Consider the following 23,931-nt stretch of genomic DNA (forward strand, 5'->3'; position numbering starts at 1 on the left):
GTGTTAACATCTAATGGATTTATTATCTTAAAATGAATTAAATATTTTAATTGTTTGTTTTAATGTCTGATACCATAAATATCAATAAACAAGTGGCTTTTAGAGTACTGTGTCTCCTCGAGAATATTAAGAGTATAAAGAAGTCCTGACCAAAAAGTTTCAGAACCTGCTGATCTATAATTTTGCAGCTGTTTTGCATCCAAACACAGGCGCACAAAAAAAAAAAAAAAAAGTGTTACTGCATTTATAGCAATCCTTTGTCATTGTGTATTTTCTTTTCTTTTTTTAAAAAAATATATTTTTATTGATTTCAGAGAGGAAGGGAGAGGGAAAGAGAGAGAAACACCAGTGATGAGAAACAATCATTGATCAGCTACCTCCTGTACACCACACACTGAGGATCAAGCCCGCAACCAGGCATGTGCCCGGACCAGGAATCAAATCCTGGCTTCCTCGTTCATAGGTCAACGCTCAACCACTGAGCCATGCTGGCAGGGCCATTTTCTTAATCAAAGGTTGCTAAAAGTACTACTAATATCACAATGGCCTTTATTACCACAAAACTAAAATTAGCATCAACACAGGAACAACATAAAATAAAATACTTAAGTTAAGAAAACCCTACTGGAAATATTCCTGTGTACTCAACAAATCAATGGCAAGAAAATAAAGAAGATGAGAACAAGAAAATAAAGAAGAAAATAAAGAATAAGATCAGATGTAGAAACCAATGCAAGGTGTCAACCTCATGAGACCCTGACTACAAAGCACTTGTAAGACAACTGGGGAAACTTGGAGACTAAGAAGATATTCGATGTTATTAAACAATTATTGTTTTTATTTAAGTGTGATAATGGTATTGTGGTTGTGTGTGTGTTTTGTTTTGTTTTCATCCTCACCCAAGGATATTTTTCCCATTGATTTTTAGAGAGAGTGGAATAGAGAGGAAGAGAACAGAGAAAAAATCCAAGGTTGCCTCCCACATGCCCCTGGGCGAGGGCAGGGAGTCTGCAACCCCTGCAACCCCGGTACCTGGCCTAACGGAACTGAACCCGGGCACTTCACTGGAGCTCAATACTCTATCCACTGAGCCAAACCGGCTAGGGCTGCGGTTGTGTTTTTAAAAAGAATACTTACCTTTGAGGATTTGTGGATGAATCCTTCACAATAATCCAGAGAACAGAAAGCCAGGAGGGCACCGGAAGTGGAAGTGGAGGGGCTGGGGCGGGGCTTTAGCAGGTGGGTGGGTGAGGACCGGCTCCAGGTGGGCGAGCAGAGCGCGTTTGCAGGGCTGCCCAGGGCCTCCCGGGGGCCGGCTCACAGCCTGGAGCGGGGTGTCCCACCACCTTCTGCAAAGTCCATGGCCCCAAGGCACGGAGTCCGTGCCACAAGTCCGTGCAGGACAAGGAAACGGCCCCCACTGGTGGTGCCAGAGCTGGCGGGCATCAGGCTCAGCCCTGCGTGAACTACGGCCCTGATGCAGCCCTGACGCCCAACGCCCTTCTGGGAACAGCAGCCCCTGCTCTGGAGAAGGACTGGAAGCCAGGACGCGGGTCCCTGGGCAGCTGGTACAGTGCTTCCGTGAGCCCACCGGGGAAGGCAAGCTCTTCCGGCTGAACCCCAAGACCTGGACGTGCGGGAGCAGGGGAGCGGTGGTTGCTGGGTGTGCCTGCGAGTTGAGGACGCGCCCTGTCATTCTCATCCCGGGATGGGGGTGAAGAGATGTATATGTGTGGGGGGTTAGTAAGGAGCTGTTTACCTCATTTCATTTCTATTAAAGACTTTGGCTACAAAAATAAGTACCTAGTGGGAAGGGTGTAAACAAGTGAGAGAGGTGTAAACAAGATTGGCCACTTGTTGCTCCCAGATGGATCCATGAAATACTATTCCTTCAACTTTAGTGTATGTTTAGAAAAGTCCATAATAATAAAATAAAAATGTTTTTAATTGGTTGTCCTGCTTAGGAAGCAGGAAACTACTTCCCTAACTCATTCTTTTTTCTTCTTCTTCTTCTTTTAAATATATTTTATTGATTTTGTACAGAGAGGAAGGGAGAGAGATAGTCAGAAACATCGATGAGAGAGAGTCATCGATCAGCTGCCTCTTGCACACCCTCTACTGGGCATGTGCCGGCAACCAAGGTACATGCCCTTGACCGGAATCGAACCTGGGACCTTTCAGTCCCCAAGCCGATGCTCTATCCATTGAGCCAAACCGGTCCCGGCCCTAACTCATTCTCGATTTAGCCGTTTGCAAGTCAACAAGCCATATAATTTGGAAGTTTAAATGAGGCCCTCCCTGTCACCAGAACATCAGGTGGGAGGAAAGGAACTTGCTCCGAGCAGAGCTCATGCACCAGGAGTGATTACTGCTTTGAGGAAAGCAGGTATAAACAAACAAACAAAAACCCTCAAAGGAAACTCTCACTTTGCAAAGAAGGTATGGGCTGTGAAAAGAACCTTCAGATCTTGCCCTGCCTCCTCCGAGGAAATCCACCTGGAAATCCACCAGTCTCACCCATCTGTGCACAGCCTCCCCCGGAGAGCCGCCATGCTAAGCCAGAAGCACCTGCAACGGGAACCACAATGAAGGTGGACCACTAACCTGAGCTTGAGCCCACTTACACTGATCTCGTAGAGCAGATAGTTTTTAAGGACAAAAATGAAGAATGACTTAGTTTACCTTTCATTTCTCTACATTGGGCACATTTTTTTAAAAATCTGTTGCACAAATGTCCACGATAGCAACAGTTTGAAAAACAGTTCGGGATCATTTACTAAAAGTATAGGATACACATGTCCAATGATCCAGGAATTCCATTCCTAGGTACATATCCAACAGAAATGCATGTATATGTTATCAGGAGACATGTACAAAAATATTCTTAATAGCAATTAAGACAATCCAATGTCTGTCAACAATAGAATGGATCAATTAGGATACACAGATTTACATACTGGAGTATTACACCACAGCACACATGAGCAAACTACTACTGCACATACAATGTGAGTAAAACTTACATAGTTGAGCAGAAAAAGACATATACAAAAGAATACATTCTGTAGTGTTAAAGAAAAATGATTTGGGATTTTAAGACCAAAATTGAGTGCTGAGTGGGAAAAAATTACTGGCAGGCTATGAAACCTAATCCAACACAGAGTCTAAACTCTGGGAGATAAAACTGAGGAGACAAGAAATGGGTTGGGTCATTTAAAGCCAGAAAGACCAAGACCTTCTCATAGACTATTAGGAAAACAGACCTATAGTATTGCTGACTGGCTGTGGATATGCAGGACTGTTAAGTAGCAGCCTGGGCTGACTGGGGGAGGTCATTTGTACACGTAGGATCATAGCTCCAGCTTTAGAATATGATTCAGTTGCCTCTTCTGTATATACAGTGTGCCCCAGTGGGGACTGATTGCACTGATGTCAGCAGGCTAGCCAAGTCAGTGTGTGTTAGTATTATTCCATTTGTATATAAAGTTCAAAAAAAACTGAAAAGCAAGGAAGTGATTACCATAAAAGTCAAGATAATGATTCCCTAGGTGTGAGAAGAAGATTGAAAAGAAGGTGACTAGGATGAGATCATGGGGAGGGGTTCCAAGGATAATGGCAATCTTCTATTTCTTGATCTGAGTGGTGTTTTCATGGTTTTTTATAATTATACTAGGGGCCCGGTGCATGAAATTCATGTGAGTGTACGCCTTCCTTCCCCTGCTGCCAGCACCTGCTTCCCTCTGGCACCTGGAACCTGGGCTTCCCTCGCCGCCCAGCTTCATCAGAAAGTCATCTAGAAGGACTTCTAATTAGCATATCACACTTTTATTGTTACAGATTTATTTTATAATTATTCATCATACATTACTTTGTGTTTTATGCACTTTTCCCTTGTGTTATCTTTTACAACTAATAAAGGTTTAAAATAAACAAATCAACTTCCGATTTCATGTAATTGCAGAAGTCCCTCTGAAATTTTTATATTTGCCTTAGCCAGTTTGGCTCAGTGGATAGAGCATTGGCCTGCAGACTGGAGGGTCCCAGGTTCAATTCTGGTCAAAGGCATATGCCTCAATTGTGTGCAAGAGGCAGCCAATCAATGATTCTCTCTGATCACTGAAGTTTCTATCTCTCTCTCCCTCTCCCTTCCTCTTTGAAATCAATAAAAATATATTTTTAATAAGTTATACTTGTATACTTATAAGAAGTGTATAATACAGCTTGATTTTGCATGAAGGTATCAATAGAAAATGGAAGCCACTTCTTTCTGGCTTGGCAACTTCTCATTTGTTAACTTCTCATGCCTATTGATTTAAATACAGATGAACTGCAGAACAAGTATGTTTAACACAGTATCCCAAAATAGTGACATTTGGGTTCTAAAGTATTCCAAGAACATTCTAAAAATGACTTGGAAAAGTGTTATTAATTTGTATCCTCTCCATTTTGCTAAGCCTTATGTCAACTGAGCTAAGGTTTATAGGTTATGAAAAGCAACTCAAAAGAATTGTTACATTCTTAGAACACTAGAAAACCTGTGTGCTCTGTAGATCACACTCTAAAAGTTGGCTCACCTAAACTTTAATATGCAAATGTATGCTTTCAAATTAAGCTTCATTAAAATGCACTTACCAGTTTAAGTAAAGGCTGATTTTGTAACCCGATTTGAAATTTAGATTCTTACTACTTTAAAACAAATGCTATGTAAACATGAAAATTAAGTACGCAAATGATTCTTTGCCCTCCTACAACACTTTTTACTTAAAATGTTTGAAGTACTTCAAAATATAAATCCTCAGAATAACCCAGTGAGGAAATAACCCAATGAGTCCTCTGGCTTTGGATATTCACTGTAACCATGTGAAAAGCCACTGCTCTGGTCTCATGAGTCAGGGAAACCTTACAAAGGCCCTCATCCCAGAAGCCCTTCCCAGGCCCAAACAGGCCCTCTGCATTCTCCTGGTCTTGCCTGCTAATCCCGGGAGACTGGCCTTTCTTCAAGAGCTGGCCTCCATTCCATCTAGCCCTGGAGGCCCTCTCTCCCCTAGTTTGGCTGCAAAGAGACCTGTGGTCTCCCCAACAATCCCTTCATTTGGAAATAAAAAGGGCAGAGTGTAATAAAAGGACAGAACACACAGGCTCATCCAATCTGTAACCCAGTCTATACCCCTCAAGACACCCTCATTTTACAGAGAACTTGTGAAATGGGCCTGAACTCACACAGGTAACAGAGGGGAGCCCAGCCAAGCCGCTGCTTGGTGTGATCCACTTTCCTGTCTCTGCAAACTTGGTATCTTGGGCCCTGCTCCACTCAGTGGTTCAGAGTTAGGGCTTAGTTTGAGTCAGATAATCCTAGTTGAAGCCTTCAAATGTGTCAAGAAAATATAGATGCACGAATGATCCTGAACTGGATCCTTTTGCCAAAAGGACTTGTTTGGAGCAACTGGCAACACTCAAATGGGGTCTGAGGATTAGATGGCAGTGATGTAACAGGGTGGTTTTCCTGTCACTTCCAATCTATGTGACCTCTGACAGATTACTTACCTCTCTGGCTTCAATCAAAACTCCATGAATGGTAGTCATTATTATCATGCTAATCTCAAGGCCAATGTTCTCAAACTTTTCTTTGCCGAAGTTCGAATCACCTTGGGGAACTTGTTAAAAGCAGATTTCTCCTGCTCTGCCCTGAGGTCCTCTGAGCCAAGAAGCACCATTTTAATGTCTTACCAAGAGTCCTAGAGATTCTGATGCAGAGAACTTGTGCTTTTATCCAGTGTTTGTATCCTCTCTCTTCTCCTCTGGGGAAAAAAAGAGCTCCCCAGATTTGTGGATACATTTGTTTCTCTTAAGAAAATTCTGGCTCTGAGAATTTAAAGTCTTCTGGAACAGATGTTATTTCATATCTTTTAGCTGATGGCTTTCAAACATTTTTTACCATAATCACAATAAGAAATGCATTTTATATAGCAGCTATGAACATGTACGTGTTTACGTCTTTTCCCTTTGCCACCAGGCACAACATGAAGCTTTATTAGAGGCAAGCACTGCAGAAACGTTGCAGGAAGAAAGAGTTGTCTTTCCAGTTTCAGAGTGCTCTTTCAGAAGACACATAAAGCACTGTCAGCTTCTCCAGGGCACAGTGGTCAGTGGCACTCAGCAGCCAGCGGCTTCTCCAGCACCCTCTGGGGAGTTTCAGAGCAAACCCCCCCACGGCTGAGACTCCCTCTGCATGAATACCTTTCCTCATCTCCCTGGATGGCGAGTGTCTGGCCAGTTCCAGAGGGTGATTTCCAACAAATTCTGTCAATGCAGCACCACAGTGACTTCTCTGCCATCTGCATGGCATGGATTCACCCACTCCAACAAGGTCTAGCTCTCAGCTTTGGTAAGAAAGGGGTTGGGCCCTAGCCAGTTTGCTCAGTGGACAGAGCATCAGTCTGGGAACAGAAGGGTCATGGGTTTGATTACTGTCAAGGGCACATATTGTGGTTGCAGGCTCCTCCCTAACCCTAACCCCATCCACCCACCCCTATCCCCTGGCAGTGGTCAGGCTCATGTAGGAGGCAACCAATGGATGTTTTCCTCACATCAATGTTTCTCCCTATCTCTCCTTCTCTCTTCCACTCTCTAAAAATCAATGGAAAGATATCCTTGAGTGAGGATTAAAAAAAAAAAAAAAAAGGATGGGGTTGGGAGCATTAGGGACAGGAGAACTCTTAGGCACCCTGTCTCAGCCTTAGGGACAGTGGCTACTACTTATATCTGTTGCTCTTGTGGTCTTTAGAATTTTCTTCAGTTCTTGCCAAAACCGGTTTGGCTCAATGGATAGAGCGTTGGCCTGCGGACTCAAGGATCCCGGGTTCGATTCCAGTCAAGGGCATGTACCTGGGTTGTGGGCACCTCCCCAGTAGGGGGTGTGCAGGAGGCAGCTGATCGATGTTTCTAGCTTTCTATCCCTCTCCCTTCCTCTCTGTGGAAAATCAGTAAAATATATATATATATATATATATATATATATATATATATATATATATATATATATAATTTTCTTCAGTTCTTACTAGCCAATCCCTCATTATTCCAATCCCCAATTTTACTTAATAATTCTTTTTTTTAATATATATTTTATTGATATTTTTACACAGAGGAAGGGAGAGAGATAGAGAGCTAGAAACGTCGATGAGAGAGAAACATCGACCAGCTGCCTCTTGCACACCCCCCAACCGGTGTGCAAGGTACATGCACCTGCAACCAAGGTACATGCCCTTGACCGGAATCGAACCCGGGACCTTTCAGTCTGCAGGCCGACGCTCTACCACTGAGCCAAACTGGTTTCGGCACTTAATAATTCTTTATATTAAACTTTCCTGGTTGAAATTATTGTATATTTTCTGTCTCCTGGATGGACTCTCACTGACAGCACTTGGCACTTTAAATATAAAGACAGATAGGTTAAAAGGACAAAAAGTAAACAAATATATACTCAACAAACAATAAAAATAAAAGTGGACTGGCCATATTATTATCATGCAAAGTAGTCTTCAAGACCAAGTATTACCAGAGATATAGTGGGACATTTCATGATGATAAAGGCTCTAAATTAATCAGGAAGACGTAAGTCATAAATGTATTGGGCTTAATATAAAAAATTCAAGATACATAAAAAAAAATTAGATAAAATTAAAGAGGAAACAACACAATTATTACTAAAGATTTTAGCACCCTTTTCTTACTGTCTGTTAGAATGAGTCCAAAAAATAAAAACATAGAAATTCTCAACACCGTGATTTAATTGGCATTTTAAAAAAGTATATCAAGAAGTAAAGTTTAACCAGAACTGGTTTGGCTCAGTGGATAGAGCGTCGGCCTCGGGACTGAAAGGTCCCAAGTTCGATTCCAGTCAAGGGCATGTACCTTAATGGCGGGCACATCCTCAATGGGGAGTGTGCAGGAGGCAGCTGTTCGATGTTTCTCTCTCATCGATGTTTCTGACTTTCTGTCCCTCTCCCTTCCTCTCTGTAAAAAATCAATAAAATATATTTAGAAGAAGAAGAAGAAGAAGAAGGAGGAGGAGGAGGAGGAGGAGGAGGAGGAGGAGGAGGAGGAGGAGGAGAAGGAGAGTTTACTTAGAGTAGCCATTCCAATTTGCCCAGGATTAAGGGCTTTCTGGGAACAAGAGACTTAGAGTGCTAACACCAGAGAAGCCATGGCCAAACCAAGATGAGTTAGTCATCCTAAATCCACTTCCCCTTTTGAATCGGGCCTGGCGACTCGCTTTGGCCAATAGAATGCAGTGGAAATGACAGTTTGCAAATTCCAAGCTTAGATCTCAAGAGGAATACGCATTTCTCCCCTTTCTCAGAACCCTGCCACTGCCATGTGAACAAACACAGATCAGCCTGCTGGATGGTGAGAGACATGTGGCCCAATTACTCTAGTTGTCTCAGCTGCCAGCCAGCCAGCTAACTACCAGCCACGTGACTGAGGCCATTCCTGACAAGCCAGAATTCAATTGACCACTCAGCCCACCACAGACACATGAGCAAGCTACGCAAGATCAGCTGAACCTGGCCCTGATCAGCTGATTCACTGATTTATGAACAATAAATGCTTACTGTTTGAAGCTATCAAGTTTTGGGATAGTTTTTGACATAGCAATAGCTAAGTGATAAAGACACCTCAAACTTGGTGTGTTTAAAATTAAACTCAGCTGAAACCAGTTTGGCTCAGTGGTAGAGCATTGGTCTGCAGACTGAAAGGTCCCGGGTTCGATTCCGGTCAAGGGTATGTACGTTGGTTGTGGGCACATCCCAGGTGGGGGGGGGGGGGGGTTGCAGGAGGCGGCTGGCCGATGTTTCTCTCTCATCGATGTTTCTAGCTCTCTATCTCTCTCCCTTCCTCTCTGTAAAAAATCAATAAAATATATTTTAAAATTAAACTCAGTTGATAACTATGTGACAAAGGTGCTAACTATAACTACAGTGGCAATTTTATTAGAATATATGTCAAATCAACATTTTATATACCATAAATTTACACAATGGTATATCAAATATAGTTAATTTAAGATGAGTATGATTATATTCTAATAAAACTTTTTTTAAAAAATTAAATTTGGAGATTGAGAAAGTTGGTGGTGTAGGTAAATGCTTGTACTCACTGCCTCCCACAACCACAACTAAAATACAGAACAACCATCATCCAGAACCACAGAAAGCTGGCTGAATGGAAATCCTACAACTAGAGAAGTGAAGAAGAAAGCACACTGAGACTGGTAGGAGGGGCAGAGGCACAGAATGGGCTGGTGCGGCACCTACACATGCAGCTTTTTTAATTGGGGGGAGGGAGGAGATCAGCTCTGCGGAAGCCACTCAGAGGAGCAAGAGGGCCCAGCCAAGGGTCCCAGAGCTGGGAAATGAAGTCCCTACAGGCAGTAAGAACTATGGGCTGTAAAAACTAGCAGGGAAGAAGGCCTCTCCCGGGTAGCTCAGTGACACAGAAGCTGTTGGAGACCCAGCTGTTCCTCTTAAAAGGCCGGCACCATGAACTGAACTTATAAAGCCCTGTTTCCTCTGAGCTCCAGCACTAGGGAGAGGCTCTGGGAAACACAGACACATACAAGGATGAATTAGATTGTCTGGCGTTGGGGCAGGAACTTGGGGGCTGTTATCTCCGACAAAGGTGCTCACAGGGATTGTTGTTCCGATGCTAGGGCCTTCCAGATTGCAGGGCTGACTGGCACCCATTTCTGTCTGCTCCACCCTGGTGATTCCCTAAGACCCCACCTCATCCAATTTACAACCCAACCCAAGCTGTGTGCAGCAGCTTTTACATATGATTGCCCTGTCCTTGCTCAGGCTAAAATTTCTCAAGCAAGCTGAAGCTGGGGCTGAAAGCCCCAAACCTATCAGTAAAAGGCACAGGACCTGGCACCAGCACCAGCCTGCCTTGCTTCATAGTTGGACCTCATCTGGGCACTTCCAAACCCAATACAAAGAGGAGGAATCTGCAGATCTCTCTGTAGCTCCTGCTGGATGGCCCTAGGCAGTGGCTGACTTTGCACCTCCCTGGAGATCCAAGATCCAGTGTACCCCGTGGTCAGTGTGAGACCATACCAGATTACAACTCTTCACATCTATAAGAGACACACTCAAGGGGCAGACTCAGTGAGTACCAAAGCCCCACTGAAGCAAGTTCTGCCCCATAAGGGTGTCTCCTGCACAGCAGCTCCTCCATTGTAGACACAGCTGGTCCTCACAGCCAATTGGCCTGGATGTCAATTCCTCCAGTGACACTAACAGCAATCAAGTCTCAACTACAACAAGACTGTGCCCACAGTCCACAAAGGGGTGCACCAAGACTGTCCACCTCAGGTGACTGTGGAGGCTGAGCCACTAGGCCCTATAGGACGCATACTACACAAAGCCACTCTACCAGCTCAAAGAGACATAGCAGCTCTACCCAATACATAGAAACAAACGCAGGGAAGCAGCCAAAATGTGGAGACAAAGAAACATGTCACAAATGAAAAAAAAATGAAAGAAAGCAAACTACTAGATATAGAGTTCAAAACCATGGTATTACTCAAAAATCTTCTAGAAACCTCCAAAAATATGAAAAGGACCAGTCAGATATTAAGCTTACCTTGCCAGCCCCATCTTGTAACCTCTTCTCACTCAGTGTGGTCCAACTCAGTTGGCCTTCTTTTGGATCTTCAAATGTCCTTTTTAGATTCTGAATTCTGCATATACTATTCCTTCTTCCTATAATGTTCTTCTCTCAACTGCTTACTTAGCTAACTCTAATTTATCTTTTCTCTTATATGTCACTTTTTTTTTTTTCATTCAGTTGCTCACTAGTCATGGGGATTCAGCATACAAGATACAGGTGGACCATACCAAAGAGTTTATGACATTTCATCCTCTGCGTCCAAGTTACTTTTGATATTTCCCTTTTGCTATCCAAGACTTTAGTAAAACCTTGTTTAAACATTTCAGGATTTCCTCGGCTATTCTTAGGATTATGATAATTAAGAAGCCAGATGGTCAGAGTATCAAAGGTGTAATTGAGCCGGCAACCCAGGGATGTGCTCTGACCAGGAATCACAGGTTGATGTTCAACCACTGGCCAGGCTGGGATCTTTTTTTTTTTTTTTTTTTTTTTTTTTAATATAGCAGCTTAGCTGCTGTAACTAAGCTTTGCTGCTGTAACTGAGCTTGGAGTCAGAGTGTGATGACTGTCAGCAAATTGCAGGGGGAAAAAGTCAGAATATCTTTTATCTGTGAAAACCAGAGATTAAATTGGGAGCCGAGCATAGAAGTCAAACCGTTTGATTTCTAGGTGCATTCAGTCCACAAATAGAAATAGGTTAACACAGCTGGCTGTTATTGTTAGGAACTTAAGTTTTAAAATGATCGTTAGTGAGGTTCTGGCAGGTCTAAGCCAAATCATATGGGTTTCCTTTCAAAGGTTCTGGGCTGCAGAGATTTTGTCACCCTGCCCCGTGGGGCCCTCCCTCCCTGTCAGCGTTACTCTTGCCTTGGGCACAAGCGTATTATGCTTAGGAGTTGCCATGAGGTGATCAGCCCACTCCCTACCACAGTCTTTTTTGAATCCACGGTACTTAAGCTAAGGAGACGAGCCAAGGTAAAGGCATTACAAAGGCAAGAAGTACTATCTATACTAATAAAAGGGTAATATGCTAATTAGGCCGAGACCCCTTCCGAACGTCCTTCCAGACAAAGTCTTAGTGGCAGGGTCAAGGCAGAGGTGGTTAGGGGCTACCGGGCCAGCAAGGGTGGGCAGTTGGGGGCAAGCAGTCTGGCGGGGGGGGGGGGCAGTTGGGGGCATCAGGCCAGCAAGAGGGGACAGTTGGGGGCAAGAAGGGTGGCAGGCAAAGTGGTTAGGGGACGATCAGCCAAGCAGGCATGAGAGTGGTTAGGAGCCAGCAGTCCCAGATGGCAAGAGGGATTGGGCCTAAACCAGCAGTAGTCAGACATCCCCCGAGGGATCCTAGATAAGAGAGGGTGCAGGCCAGGCTGAGGGATATCCACACACCTGCCCCCCCCCCCCAAAGCACAAATTTCGTACACCGGGCCACTAGTCTATAATAATAAAAGCTTAATGTGCAAATTAGACTAGACATCCAAAACCAGGGCTGTGAGGGAAACCCAGGTCCCGGGTGCCAGAGGGAAGGGAAGCCGGTGCTGGCAGCTGTGGGAAGGAAGGCCTACTCTTGCATGAATTTCATGCATCAAGACTCTAGTTAATGAAATAACTTAAAAGAGGGAAACAAAATTGTGCCACGCCAGCACAGCCAAGGGTTCGGTGAGCCTGAACCGGGGTGACAAAGGATGGAGAAATGATAGACAAAGAGAAAAAGCTGGGTCTAGGTGGATCTTCTGTGCCTGGCTGAAGCCACAGAAGACATCCAGACTGCAAAGCTGAGGCTTTATTTATAGCCAGGGACAAACAAGGTAATTTACAATGTTCTTGTACGTTTCACTTGTTTTGGCAGCCACTCCCACAGCCCACTAGCTACCCAGGAACCATCTAGGGAGCAGTCACAAGATCAAGCTTAATGATGCTTAGAGGACTGTGCCCTCCAAGCTGGGACTTGTTTGCGACTTTGCCAGCAGGTCAGTCTAAGGCTTACCCCCATAACCGCTTCCTACAAAGAATAAATCAGGAAACTTCCCACTAGAAGGGTTCAAATGGCTTTCCTTTGAGGAGAGTAGACAAGCTTAAGAGGACTTTAAGATGTTGTTTTGGACCGCTTCAAAAACATTCTTTTTGCTTATTTCCCAGTCCTCAGCTGTGTTCTTCTTGCCCATGTTATTACATAGCTGAGTTGTAGATTGGTGTGTTGTGTTGTTGTTTTTTTTGTTCCATTTTGAACTGACAACCCAACGCCCTGACCCAACCACTGAAGGGTGCTGACGGTGAATCTCAAGTGTCTGCCCCTTTTCCCAAAACCCTTCGGGTTCACTTCACACTCCAGCCGACAGCACAGCTAATCCACGGCGGGCGCAAAACATCCCTTTCAAACTCCGGTTCTCCTGCAGGCCTGGCAGTGCCTGCTCCCCACCACTCCATGACCTTCAAGGCTGTTCGGCATCTTCCCAGGTCCATCTGGGGAGCCCTCCTGCGCATGGGCCCCTGCGGGTCAGCTGGTCTCCAGGAGAAATGTCTCCTTCCAGTCCTCCTTAGGGGCCAGAGGGGCACGCTAGACTTCAGACTGTCAGTGTCCCTTTGCACTTGACACCTGCCCTCACCACACCCAGTACCCATCCCCAACACACACACACACACACACACACACACACACACACACACACACCTATCTGGGTAGAGGTGGGTGTGCAGCGGCTTCTTCAGCAATTCCCCAGGCCAAAAACTCAGCCCAGATCCGCAGTGGCCTTGCTTCTGTGTTCCAGTCCCGTCTCTGTCCTTAAAGCAAGTGATTTGGTCTCATAAGCCTTGGTTGCCTCAATGTGAATAATTTTGTACCCACTACATAGGACACAGGGGTCAGTGAGATAAGGAAGGCAAAGAGCTTGACAGAACTCCTGATGCTCAGTAAACTCTCAATAACTAAAGGCTACCCATTATTATTAGCTTATGGCAATATATCTGCTGTTTCCACTTGACTGTAAGCTCCTGGAGGACCGACTTTACCAGCACCTGACACAGTGCCTGGCACAGTGCCTGGCACAGTGGGAGGGAGGGAAGTGGCTGACTGAGACCCTCAAGTTCAAGGGGGAGATGATGGAGAGAGACATGCAGCAAGAGATCCATAAAGACAACTCAGACACATAAATCTGAGACAGTCTTTGAGCTGAAGGCAAAGGAGGCAAGAGGGTGTGGTGGGGGGAAGCCAGGGCAGCGGAGGGCAGAGACTTGAGGGTCGTCCACTCCCTGTACAGCTGGTTCCCACTGAGTCAGGATGAGAGCAGGACGGGTCTGGTCCTGGGAAGGTGGAAATGGGAGACTCCCCTACACCAAACCCCACCCTCTCCCAGGTCTCTGAGTGTTAGAAGGAACCCACAGAGATTCAGAACATGCACGTCCCCGGAGCCACTGTTTGGAGGCAGGGAAGAAGGCCTCTCAGACTAGGAAGATGCCATTTTCTGAACTTCAGCTGGCCTGCACTTTAGGCTATTTATTCATGGAGGTTCACATAGATGATAAAATACAACGAATTTACATCGCGAAAAAGTCTGGAGGACATGCTTGGGTGAGAACAAAGGAGCTCCGAGAAGGTGAGAGGATTGCAAATGGATCTTTTATATTTCATTTCCCGGGTAGTTTCTATATTTGGTCAAAGCAACTGCCACTGTGGTGTCAGAAAAACTTGGAATTTGGAACCAAGACACCAAAAGGCAATCTGGTTCAATATCTAGAGCTGGATTTCGTTTCCGGGGCCCGCAGAGCAGCAGGCTGTGTGCAGCGATGAGGCAGTGTGGTCCTGACTGTAAGCGCGCCCCACCTCCCACAGCCTCTCTAAGCAGCTCACCCTTCTCCATTAACCAGAAGGAAGGCTGGGAACCAAATCTGGGCAGATTTGAAGGCGTGTTACCTTCCTCCTTATTCCGCAGAGGCTGAGCTGTGTGGATGCTGTAGTTTTAATTACACATTTGCTTTTTCTGGGGAAGACGACCGAAGATCGAATTTTTTCAAAGTATCAACTTGTTTCCATTAGACAGTTGTTGTAACAAGTTCTTTCAGCTGCACGTTTATGTCTTTAGGAAGGGGGTGCTTCAGATGGCGCGCACCAGCACAGTTTTGTGGCTTTTAATTACTATTTTGTTCTTTTGTGGGGTTTCAGAGACTGGCGCCTGGGCGTGATTAGACCGTCTCCCGGGCCCGCCGCCACCACGCACACCCCAGAAGGTGGCGCCACAAGGCAGGTAGTGCCAAAGGAGCTGCGGGGACACTTGTGCGTCCAGTAAAGGCTAGCGTCCCCCAACCTCAGACCCAAACATCGGGAAATAAGAGATAGAGAGGACGTCGCCACTTCCGATTTAAAAGAAGACGTTTTAGCGATGGGGTGGAACAGGGTCCTACAGGGCAAAACTGTAAAGTAGGGTTCCATGCACGAGATACAACTTTTCTCTTTGCTTCTGTAAGATTACCAAAACTTGTAGTGTGGATGGAGATGGAGAGGACTCTCTCGCCGAAGTATTATTCCATTTCCTCTTTCATAAAAACATAGACTTTAGATTAAAATGAACTTGGACGCCATCTGGTCAGTCTGGTCTAGCTTTCCAACCTAGAGAGGAAATCCCCATGATGGCTTTTTGGGTGTCTAACACACACCCTCTCCACGTGTACAAGGCAAGTACAAGGGAAAATGATGTGACATCGATAGCAATAATACCTTTGGATTTATACATCTTTTCTTTCAAGCAACAAGGGTTACCGTTTAAATACAATCTAACTAATTGTCCTAATATCCCTGCGGGTTGGTTAGGAAGCAGCTATTATTATACAGTACGTGGTTTGTGGATCATTTAAATCCACTGACTTAAGTCCAGTGCACAGTGGCTGACAAAATAATAATAATAATAATAATAATAATAATAATAAAAGTTAAGCGTCAGACACTTCGAGGAAATGCAATGCTAGAACTGGCCCGGCTCTGGGCGCCGCTTTCTTTGGGCTCCTGTTTGAGAGCTGACCTCAGGGGGATTGGTTGGTACTTGTCCACGGGATGGGAAATGCCAGCCTCTCCGTCTTCTCGCCTTTTTTCTGTCCTCCAGCCGCAGCCCCGCTAACTCCCCGCCCCTCACATTCAGCAGCAGCGCCTCTGCACCCGCGACCACAGCAGCCGCAGCGCCTGCCCTGTGACCCCCCTGCACCCCCGCCCGGCGCCCGGCGATCCTGGGTACTTGTAAGCCCCGTTGCCCGGCGCTCCCGATTGGCTGTTGCTAGGTGACGTCGCCTGGGTTCACGTGACAAGTGTTAAATGCCCACCCTGCAGGAGCCCGCCCCGCAGACAAGCGTAAAGCCGCAGCGGGCCGCTCACCTGCTCCCGCCTCCCGGAGCCCCGCCGCCCCGACCCCCCTCCACGGCCCGCCCCGCCCGAGCCTACTACGTCGGGCAAGAAGCCGAGCGGGGCCGAGAGGCGGAGAGAGGAGAGGATGAGGCCGACGGCAGCTGTCCCGAGCAGTGCACGGTGACCGCCTCCCCCGGAGGAGGAGGAGTTGCCTAGACCATTTGCCACATTTCTCGTTTTCCTTCCTGCCCACCCACCCCGGTATTGCATTGGCTGCTGGACGGGACCGGCCGGGAGAGACGGAGGAGGCGCCTCGCTTCCCCCCTCGCGCCCCGCCGCCACCCCTGCTCGTCCCCGTCCCCGTCCCCGTCCCGGGCCAGGATGACCGGAGTCTTTGACAGTTTGGTGGCTGACATGCACTCGACCCAGATCACGGCCTCCAGCACGTTCCACCAGCCCCCGCAGCCCCCGAGCGGCGGCGGCGCGGGCCCCGGCAGCAGCCTGCACAAGCCGCAGGAGTCGCCGACCCTCCCGGTGTCCACGGCCACCGACAGCAGCTACTACACCAACCAGCAGCCCCCGGCGGGCGGCGGCGGCGGCTCGCCCTACCCCAGCATGGGCTCCTACCAGTACCACGCGGGCGGCCTCGGCGGCGTCCCCTACTCCGCCAAGGGCGGCTACGACCTGGGCTACACCGCAGCCTACTCCTCCTACGCGCCCTACGGGACCAGCCCGTCCCCGGCCAACAACGAGCCTGGTGAGCGGAGCGCGGGCGTCCGGGTGCCCAGTCGGCCTGGCTACCGCCATGGGGGTTGGGGGGGGGGGTACAAATGTTTGGGGCGGGCATCTCTACGGAGCCTGGCCTCTCACACTACCGGCTCCCGCCCGGCCCGCCCCGCGCCCTCGCCATCCTCAGCCTCCGGTCTGCTGGGGGTCGTTGGGTCCCTCCGTCCGGTGCTCAGCGGGCCGCACCGGGTGGCCTGGGTGTGGAGGGGGGGGATGGGGAATGGGGAGGGCAGGTGGTGCATGCCTCCTGGTAACCTCATGTCCTTGCCACCTGCTTCTTTCTCTTCACTATGCTCTTGTCTTCCCCTTCGCTGGCGGGCCCAGCTCCAGGGTCGGGGGCGGCAGGGGGGTCCTCGCATCACCAAGTTGCGCCTGAGCATTCCCCTCCCGGCTCCCGCCAAGCCCCACGCCGGCCTTTCTGCGGGCGGGCGGGCGGGAACTCTTGGGCTCCTAGGCTGCGCGCGGTTCTCAGGATTGTGGGTCGTTGCAGAGAAAGAGGACCTCGAGCCTGAGATCCGGATAGTGAACGGGAAGCCAAAGAAAGTCCGGAAACCCCGCACCATCTACTCCAGCTTCCAGCTGGCGGCCCTGCAGCGGCGCTTCCAGAAGACTCAGTACCTAGCGCTGCCCGAGCGCGCCGAGCTGGCCGCGTCCCTGGGCCTCACCCAGACGCAGGTGAGGGCGCCCGCGGGGGGAAGAGAGGGAAGGGGGCAGGTGGGCAAGAAGAGGGGCGAGGAGGGAGTCGGTCTGGGGTGGCTGGGAAGAGGACAGGTTTTGGACAATTTTTTTAATATATATATATATTAAAAATAATTTCAAGGATGTCAAGGTCCACCTCTTGGGCAGCCTAAACTTCTACCCTTGGAGCTGAATCCCGGTCCTACGTAGTCTCTCTCCGCTCTACTGATGAAGCGGGTAAAAGGACGGGCCCTCTGCTCCCTCCAGCCGCCGGCAGCACCGCGGGGCAGGGACCGGCATTCTGGGGCTTTGTGCGGAGTGTGGCCCGAGGAGCAGGGACCTGCCCGTGCCCCGGGGTCCGCCCAGGCGCCCGACGCCCACCTCCTGCTGTTGGTCTTTTCTCCGCCGTCTCCCCTCCTCCCCCGCCCGGTGCCGGGTTCCCTCCATTCATGCTCCGGTTCCTCTTCTCCACAAAGGTCAAAATCTGGTTCCAGAACCGCCGGTCCAAGTTCAAGAAGATGTGGAAGAGCGGGGAGCTCCCCTCGGAGCAGCACCCGGGGGCCAGCGCCTCCCCGCCCTGCGCGTCGCCGCCGGCCTCGGCGCCCGCCTCCTGGGACTTCGGGGCGCCGCCGCGGGTCGGGGGCGGCGGCGGCGGCAGCTCGGGCTCCAGCCCCAGCGGCGCGGCCTCGGCCTTCCTGGGCAGCTACCCGTGGTACCACCAGGCCTCGGGCTCGGCCTCCCACCTGCAGGCCGCGGCGCCGCTGCTGCACCCCACGCAGACCCCGCCGCCGCACCACCACCACCACCATCACCAGCACCAGCACCAGCACCAGCACCAAGGCGGCGGGGGCGCCCCGGTGAGCGCCGGGACGATTTTCTAGCCGCGGGGAGACTGCGCCAGGGACTGAGAGCGGAGACCCGCTAGCCTCAGCGCTCGCCCGCGCGCCGGAGGGTCTCCCCAGCCGGCTCGCCGCCGCCCCTGCCGGGGGTTTGGTTTGCCGGGGCTGTGGCCCGGGATGGCCCGCCCCGGGTCCCGCGACCTTGCGCGGCGCCACGGAGCCACCAGGACCTGCACGGCTGCTCTCGGAGGTCCCGGGAGCTGGTGTGGCGCAGGCCGCGGGCCACGGCCGCCCCTCCGCCCTGAGCCCCGCCTCAGACTGGCCTCCCCTCCCCGCCCTCCCCTCCCCGCCCTGCGAGGCTGTCCGGCGCCGTCCTCGCCGCGGGCAGCGAGCGGAGTCCGGGAAGAGGACGCCTCCCCCGCCCGCCAGGCTTCCCGGGCGCTCTGAAGCTCCTTTCTCCTCGCCAGCCCCGGGCCAGGCGCCGTGCGCCCCGGCGGCTGACCCCCGCGTCCGGCCCGCCGCCCCCACACGCCCCGTGACCCCGCCGCCGCCTCTTTTCTGTCCCGCCGTTTGCAGAGGATGGAGCCTCGTCCTCTCCCGCCGCCAACTCTCCCCTTAGCCCTCTCCTCATCCATCACCCGTGGAGTTTTTATTTCTATTTTTATTTTTTAAAAGTTTAGGTGCCTTTGCGGATGACCTCATTTTGATGTTGGGGAGGGGGGAAATGATTTTTTTAACATGTGGACACTGCAAAAAAAAAAAAACTGTTTAAATTATCTTTTTTAAAAATCTATTCAGGGTCATTAGCCTGGACTTCGGAAACATAGAGTTTGTAAATAAAGGTGTCTGTGCAGATTTTCCCCACTGATTTATTTGTATAAAATACTCATCTTTTCGGACTGTTTTTTGTAAACCCCTCACTTGTGAAAACTCCAGTTTAGCAGTGACCTCAGCAACCCCTCCGTTTTATTTTATTTTTTTCCCCTTAAGAAATGTTCTCAGTTAAGCTAAGCTACTGATTTGGATTTGTAATAGCTTATCCTGAAGTCTTTGTTCTTGAAATGAAAGGTATTTGGGGGTTATTTATTATGAAAACAACATGCTCTTCGTGTTGGTTTTACACTATGAATATATAATTTAAATAAATTATTGTTTTCATCGGATGTGTGCGTTTTCACCGTGGCGGCGCGGCCTGGGACCTCCGGCCGCTGCCCGGGCGGAGGCCTGGCCAGCCAAGGGCGCCGCGTACATCTCCCTGCGGCTGCGGGAGCGGCAAGCTGCGGTGGGGCCGGGACAGGCTCACTCGGCGGGCCACGTCCCTCTCTGCCCCCACCCGCGTCTGGACGCGGGGCTCGTCTGCTGGAGGCGCAGTGAGTCACCCCGCGCCGCCCGGCCGGCGGCTCCGTCCCGCCCTCTCTGCCCGCCGGCGCCGGGCCCGCGCCTGGGAGGTCTCCGCCGCCTCCGCGTCCGAGACGCTGGCCGCGCGGTGCTCCGAGCCGCCGCCGCAGGGAGCCCGCAGCCGAGCCCCAGCGCGGTGGAAGCCAGGGTCAAACCCCTACATCGGCCCCTCCCCTCCGTGTGCCCGCAGCCCTTGGGGGTTGGCTGAGTGCAGAACTCGATGAGTCACCCAGGCCCTGGGGAGACTCGGTTGGCTGCTCTGGAATGCAGGGCGACCTCAGGCACAGGGCTTCCCCAGCACACACCAGCCCCACACCGCGACTCTCCTAGACACATCCTTACTGTCACGCACTCTCAGACACGCCGTCCACACGCTCATACTGAACGATACCCCCACGACGCAAATGCACACACAGTGACACACAAACTCACATAGGCACACTCATGCACACAGGCACACTCACATGGAGACTGATACTCAGTGCTTAGGCAGGGGCATCTTCCCACCTCACATTCTCTGAGGAGAAAGGTTCACACATCCTTCAGCTCTGCTTTCCACCTTGGGTCCCACCCAACTGGCTTCCAGCTTTGGAAGTGATCTTATTTTCTGGCACTCTCTGCAAAGGCCCGGGGTAGGTGAGAAACGCAGGCCTGAACTTAAAGTTCCTTTTCCTGAAGGCACTGGGGCCTACAGCTGGAAGCTTCCTGGCTTTGCTCACTCCCAGTGTGACTTCGGACTGCCCACTTCACCTTTGTGTTGTGGTGTGCATACCTCTGAGACGGGAGAAATAAAAACAGCTGTCTCAGAGTCGTGAGCATTTAATGAGGCAATGACATAACAGTGCCTGGCACATAGTAAGCACTCCATACATTTTTGCTCCGAGTAGTATATTGCTTGAGCCCCCCAAACAAGAGAGCCTTAATTTTTGCTTGCAATGATGAGGCCCAGAGTGAGCCAGAGGTCTTTCCAACCTCATCTTGTGTGGAAGAGCAGCATTCTAAGGCTGGGAGACCTCTGGCCCTTTGGGACGTGAAAGGCTGAACCTCGAGCATCCTTTCTACAGGGGCCGGACTCTGCTGGAGAGGAGGTTGGCAAGCCAGGCAGCCCCTTCTCTGGGATGGTTGATCCCTTCATCCTTGTTGTGTGTCTCAACTCACTTCTGCCAAAAAAAAAAAAAAGACAGGCATCAGACAGGAGTGAGTTTCTGGGCTCAGTGGCATTATCCAATTTTCCTGGCCAGATTGCTCTGGGGCCTGCGCTGAGCCTGCTTTACAGCAGAGTGTGGTCCAGGGGGTTGGGGCTCTGCAGAAGGCAGGGAGGTTACACAACCCTGAGTCCGCTTGCATTCCTGCGTGTTTTCCCAGGCTAAGGAGGCCTGGGCTGAATCCCATTGACCCCGAGATTCTGGCTTCCCCTAAGCAGCCGCCTGCCTCGCAGACCCCCTTCCAGCCCTCCCTCCCCCCAGCTCCAGCTCCAGCTCCAAATTCTGTGGTTTTCTCTGAGTGCCAATAGCTGGTGCCAGGCTTCCCCCTGCGGTTTGCTGCGCCCTCCCCCCTCCCTTGCGCGCACTGCCCTCCCCACCCCCCTGGAACCAGCGAGGAGAAGCGGGGCCATAAATTGGCTGGTGTGGAGGATCTGCAGCAGACAAGATGATTAAGAGGCCTACGCCGGGAGCGCCCGAGGCAGGGAATGTCAGCCCAAGTTGGAATCACGCAACAGGCCTTGGCATGAGCAAGCCTGGGAGCCGGGAGGGCGGGCGGCCCCAGCTCCGGGGTGGGCCGAGGCCCCACAGACTCGCCGGAGTCACTAAACCTGGCACCCGGCGGCGGAGGGGTCGGGTAGGGCCACGGCGCGCCTTTCCCTGGGAAGCGGGGGGCAGGAGGGTGCAGGGGCCAGAGGAAGAGGGCGTTTCCGCAGACAAGGAGAAGGGCCAAGAAAGGGGGAAGCGAGGATGCGCCTCAGGTCTAGACGTGAGCGAGCGGGCAGGAGGGGTGGGGGGCGGGTGAGCGAGGGGAGAAACAAAGCTGGGCTGGGGGAGGAGGGGGTCGGCACCGGCCCCGCCGCCGGGGGCGAGGCGCTGGCAAGCCTTTCTCACAGTCCCGCGGCCCGCTGGGAGGCTTGGAGCCCTGTGATCAGCCCGCCGCCCGCAGACTAGCTCCCCCCGCCCCGCCCCCTGCCCCCCGCGCCCGACTGCGCTCCCCAAAGCGCGAGTGAAAAATGGAAACGGGAAGCGGCGATCTGGTCTCCCAGCGCTGGGAAACCGGCCGCCCTCGGAACGCACATAAATCTTCATTGCACCCCCCTTCCATGCGCCCGCGTGAAATAGCAGGCCAGATACTGGATATGACAAGCGCTGGGAGGCCCCGGGGAGCGGGCGGGGCGGGAGAGCAAGGGGTGTCCGACCCCCTCCGCCCCACCTCGTGGTGGGGTTGCTGCAAACCCCCGCCGAGCGCTGAGTTCCCATTTCCCAGACTGGCACCCGACACCCCTCCTGTCCCCGCCCCCACCGCACCCCCACCCACAGCCCCAGCGGGCGCCCTGAGTGCCCCCCGGAGGCAGACACACACCCCCTCCCGCTGCGCCCATTCCCGCCGGGCAGGGGAGTGCGGAGAAGAAAAGGGAGCGGATCCTGGGCCTAATCAGCGCGGCTGCAATGTGGGACCGTTTAGGAAGCTTCCCCTCGGCCTCCTTTCAGGACTACTTGTGAAAATTGTGAATATCCGTCCTGTGTAAGGATTTCCGAGACCGGTGGGGCGAGTTTGGGGGAAGAAGTATCAGGTTTGATGGGGGCGGAGAGAGCCCCATCGGGCTGCAGCTCTGTTTACAAACAGCTGTGTGGGGGGAGGGGGGAGGGAGGAGAAGGGGCAAAGTGAGGAGTGCTGGAAGGGGCTGAATAGTCCCCTCCGCTGTTAGAACATCCCCCCTCCCCGCGAAGGGGGACGGGGAGCAGAAGCCCTTTTGCCTTATAAAAAATAAAAAATAAATAAAAAAAAGTCATCCTTATTGACTGTAAAACCCAGGAGCAAAACCCGCACTCCTGCCTCCTTCTACCCCGACCGACCGAGTCCAAAGCACTCGCTCAAAGGACACCAGCCCGCTTCTTTCCCGCCAAGGAACAACGGCCACCAGTGCCTTACATCTGTTGTAAGGTCAGACATCTCTGAGAATGAAGCTCTCTCTTCCTCCTAAAATACCGGTCCCTTTGCATTCCACTTTGGGGGTCCCAGGTGCGGCCCGCGGGTGGGTGGGGCGCGCCCCTGGCCCTGGCAGACCGGGCTCTTCTGGGACTGCCTGGTTCTGGCTGGGTCAAGTCACCCCAAACGGCCCCAGTCAAGTCCCTTCCCCCCGCCCCCCCCCCCCCCCGTCAGGTCCTCCCTTCCTACCTACCTGGGATCTGCCCCGCCAGCTTCACACCCTGCCCGCCCCCTTCCCTAAACAGAAACCGATATGGGGGGGGGGGGGGAAATGCGAGGCGGGGGTTCTCCTCCCGGGCCCTGGTGTGTCAGTGATTGCCACATTACAAGATGTTACATTCCTCCCCGGGGCCAGGGGCCGGGCGGGGCGGGGGAGGGAGACACTGTTTCCAGAAAAGAAGGAGCGGGAGCCGTTCCTTGACGCCTCCAGGGAGAACGCAGGCACCGTCTTTGATAGACGCTTCTTCCCGGTCCGGCAGCGGCTCTCGCTTGTCCTCTGGGTTGGGCCAGACCCCAAGCACCGTGGTCGGTGTCTTAGCAGTTTGTGGGCTGCGTGGAAGCGCTCCCGGGAACCTCCCCAGGTCCATGGGGGGGGGGGGTGTCCTCGGGGGTCCTGGTGCCCTGGCTGCGCCCCGGGTCGGTTCCGGTCAGCGCTGGGAGCCAGGGGGGCAAAGGGGTTGGCGAGGCTTGGGCGGGGGGGACGGTGTGGGGTTGATGGCCCCAGGGGGCGGGCTGTAGCTTGGGGCAGAACGTTAGAACTTCGGGGAAGGAGCAGGGCAAAAGGGGGGCGGGGAGGAAGGATTGGACGTGGAGTGCGCGGGGTGACCCCAGAGCGCAGACCTGGGCCGGCGCGCAGCTAACGTGGCAGCTCTCCGCACTCCCCCTCCTCCCCTCCAGTTTGTGCTCCGGGAGGCTCGGGCCCCCAGGAAATGAAATCGTGGCTTTGGGAACAAGGGTGGCTGCTGGCCCTGGAGCCTGACCGAATCTAAGCCGGCCTGAGCCGTGGCTTCTCTCGCCCCGGGCCGCCGCGCTGCCCCC

General features: G+C 51.6%; 1 protein-coding gene across 1 annotated transcript; it reads left to right on the forward strand.

The window, feature by feature from the left end:
* The first annotated feature begins 15,862 nt into the window (after window positions 1–15,862).
* Window positions 15,863–19,463, forward strand: DLX2 (distal-less homeobox 2). The gene is made up of 3 exons (XM_036422182.2): window positions 15,863–16,754; window positions 17,274–17,458; window positions 17,938–19,463. Exons 1-3 carry the CDS (start codon window positions 16,379–16,381, stop codon window positions 18,340–18,342), a joined length of 966 nt encoding a protein of 321 aa, XP_036278075.1. The 5' UTR covers window positions 15,863–16,378; the 3' UTR covers window positions 18,343–19,463.
* Window positions 19,464–23,931: the final 4,468 nt, after the last annotated feature.

Source organism: Pipistrellus kuhlii, unplaced genomic scaffold (genome assembly GCF_014108245.1).
Source record: "Pipistrellus kuhlii isolate mPipKuh1 unplaced genomic scaffold, mPipKuh1.p scaffold_m20_p_7, whole genome shotgun sequence".
Taxonomy (NCBI): domain Eukaryota; kingdom Metazoa; phylum Chordata; class Mammalia; order Chiroptera; family Vespertilionidae; genus Pipistrellus; species Pipistrellus kuhlii.

Excerpts from the sequence above, each read along its gene's own strand:
- DLX2 (XM_036422182.2), top strand. The coding sequence starts at position 16,379 with ATGACCGGAGTCTTTGACAGTTTGGTGGCTGACATGCACTCGACCCAG. Across the intron at positions 16,755-17,273 it reads CCCGGCCAACAACGAGCCTG|AGAAAGAGGACCTCGAGCCT; the intron begins GTGAGCGGAGCG and ends GGGTCGTTGCAG. Across the intron at positions 17,459-17,937 it reads TGGGCCTCACCCAGACGCAG|GTCAAAATCTGGTTCCAGAA; the intron begins GTGAGGGCGCCC and ends TTCTCCACAAAG.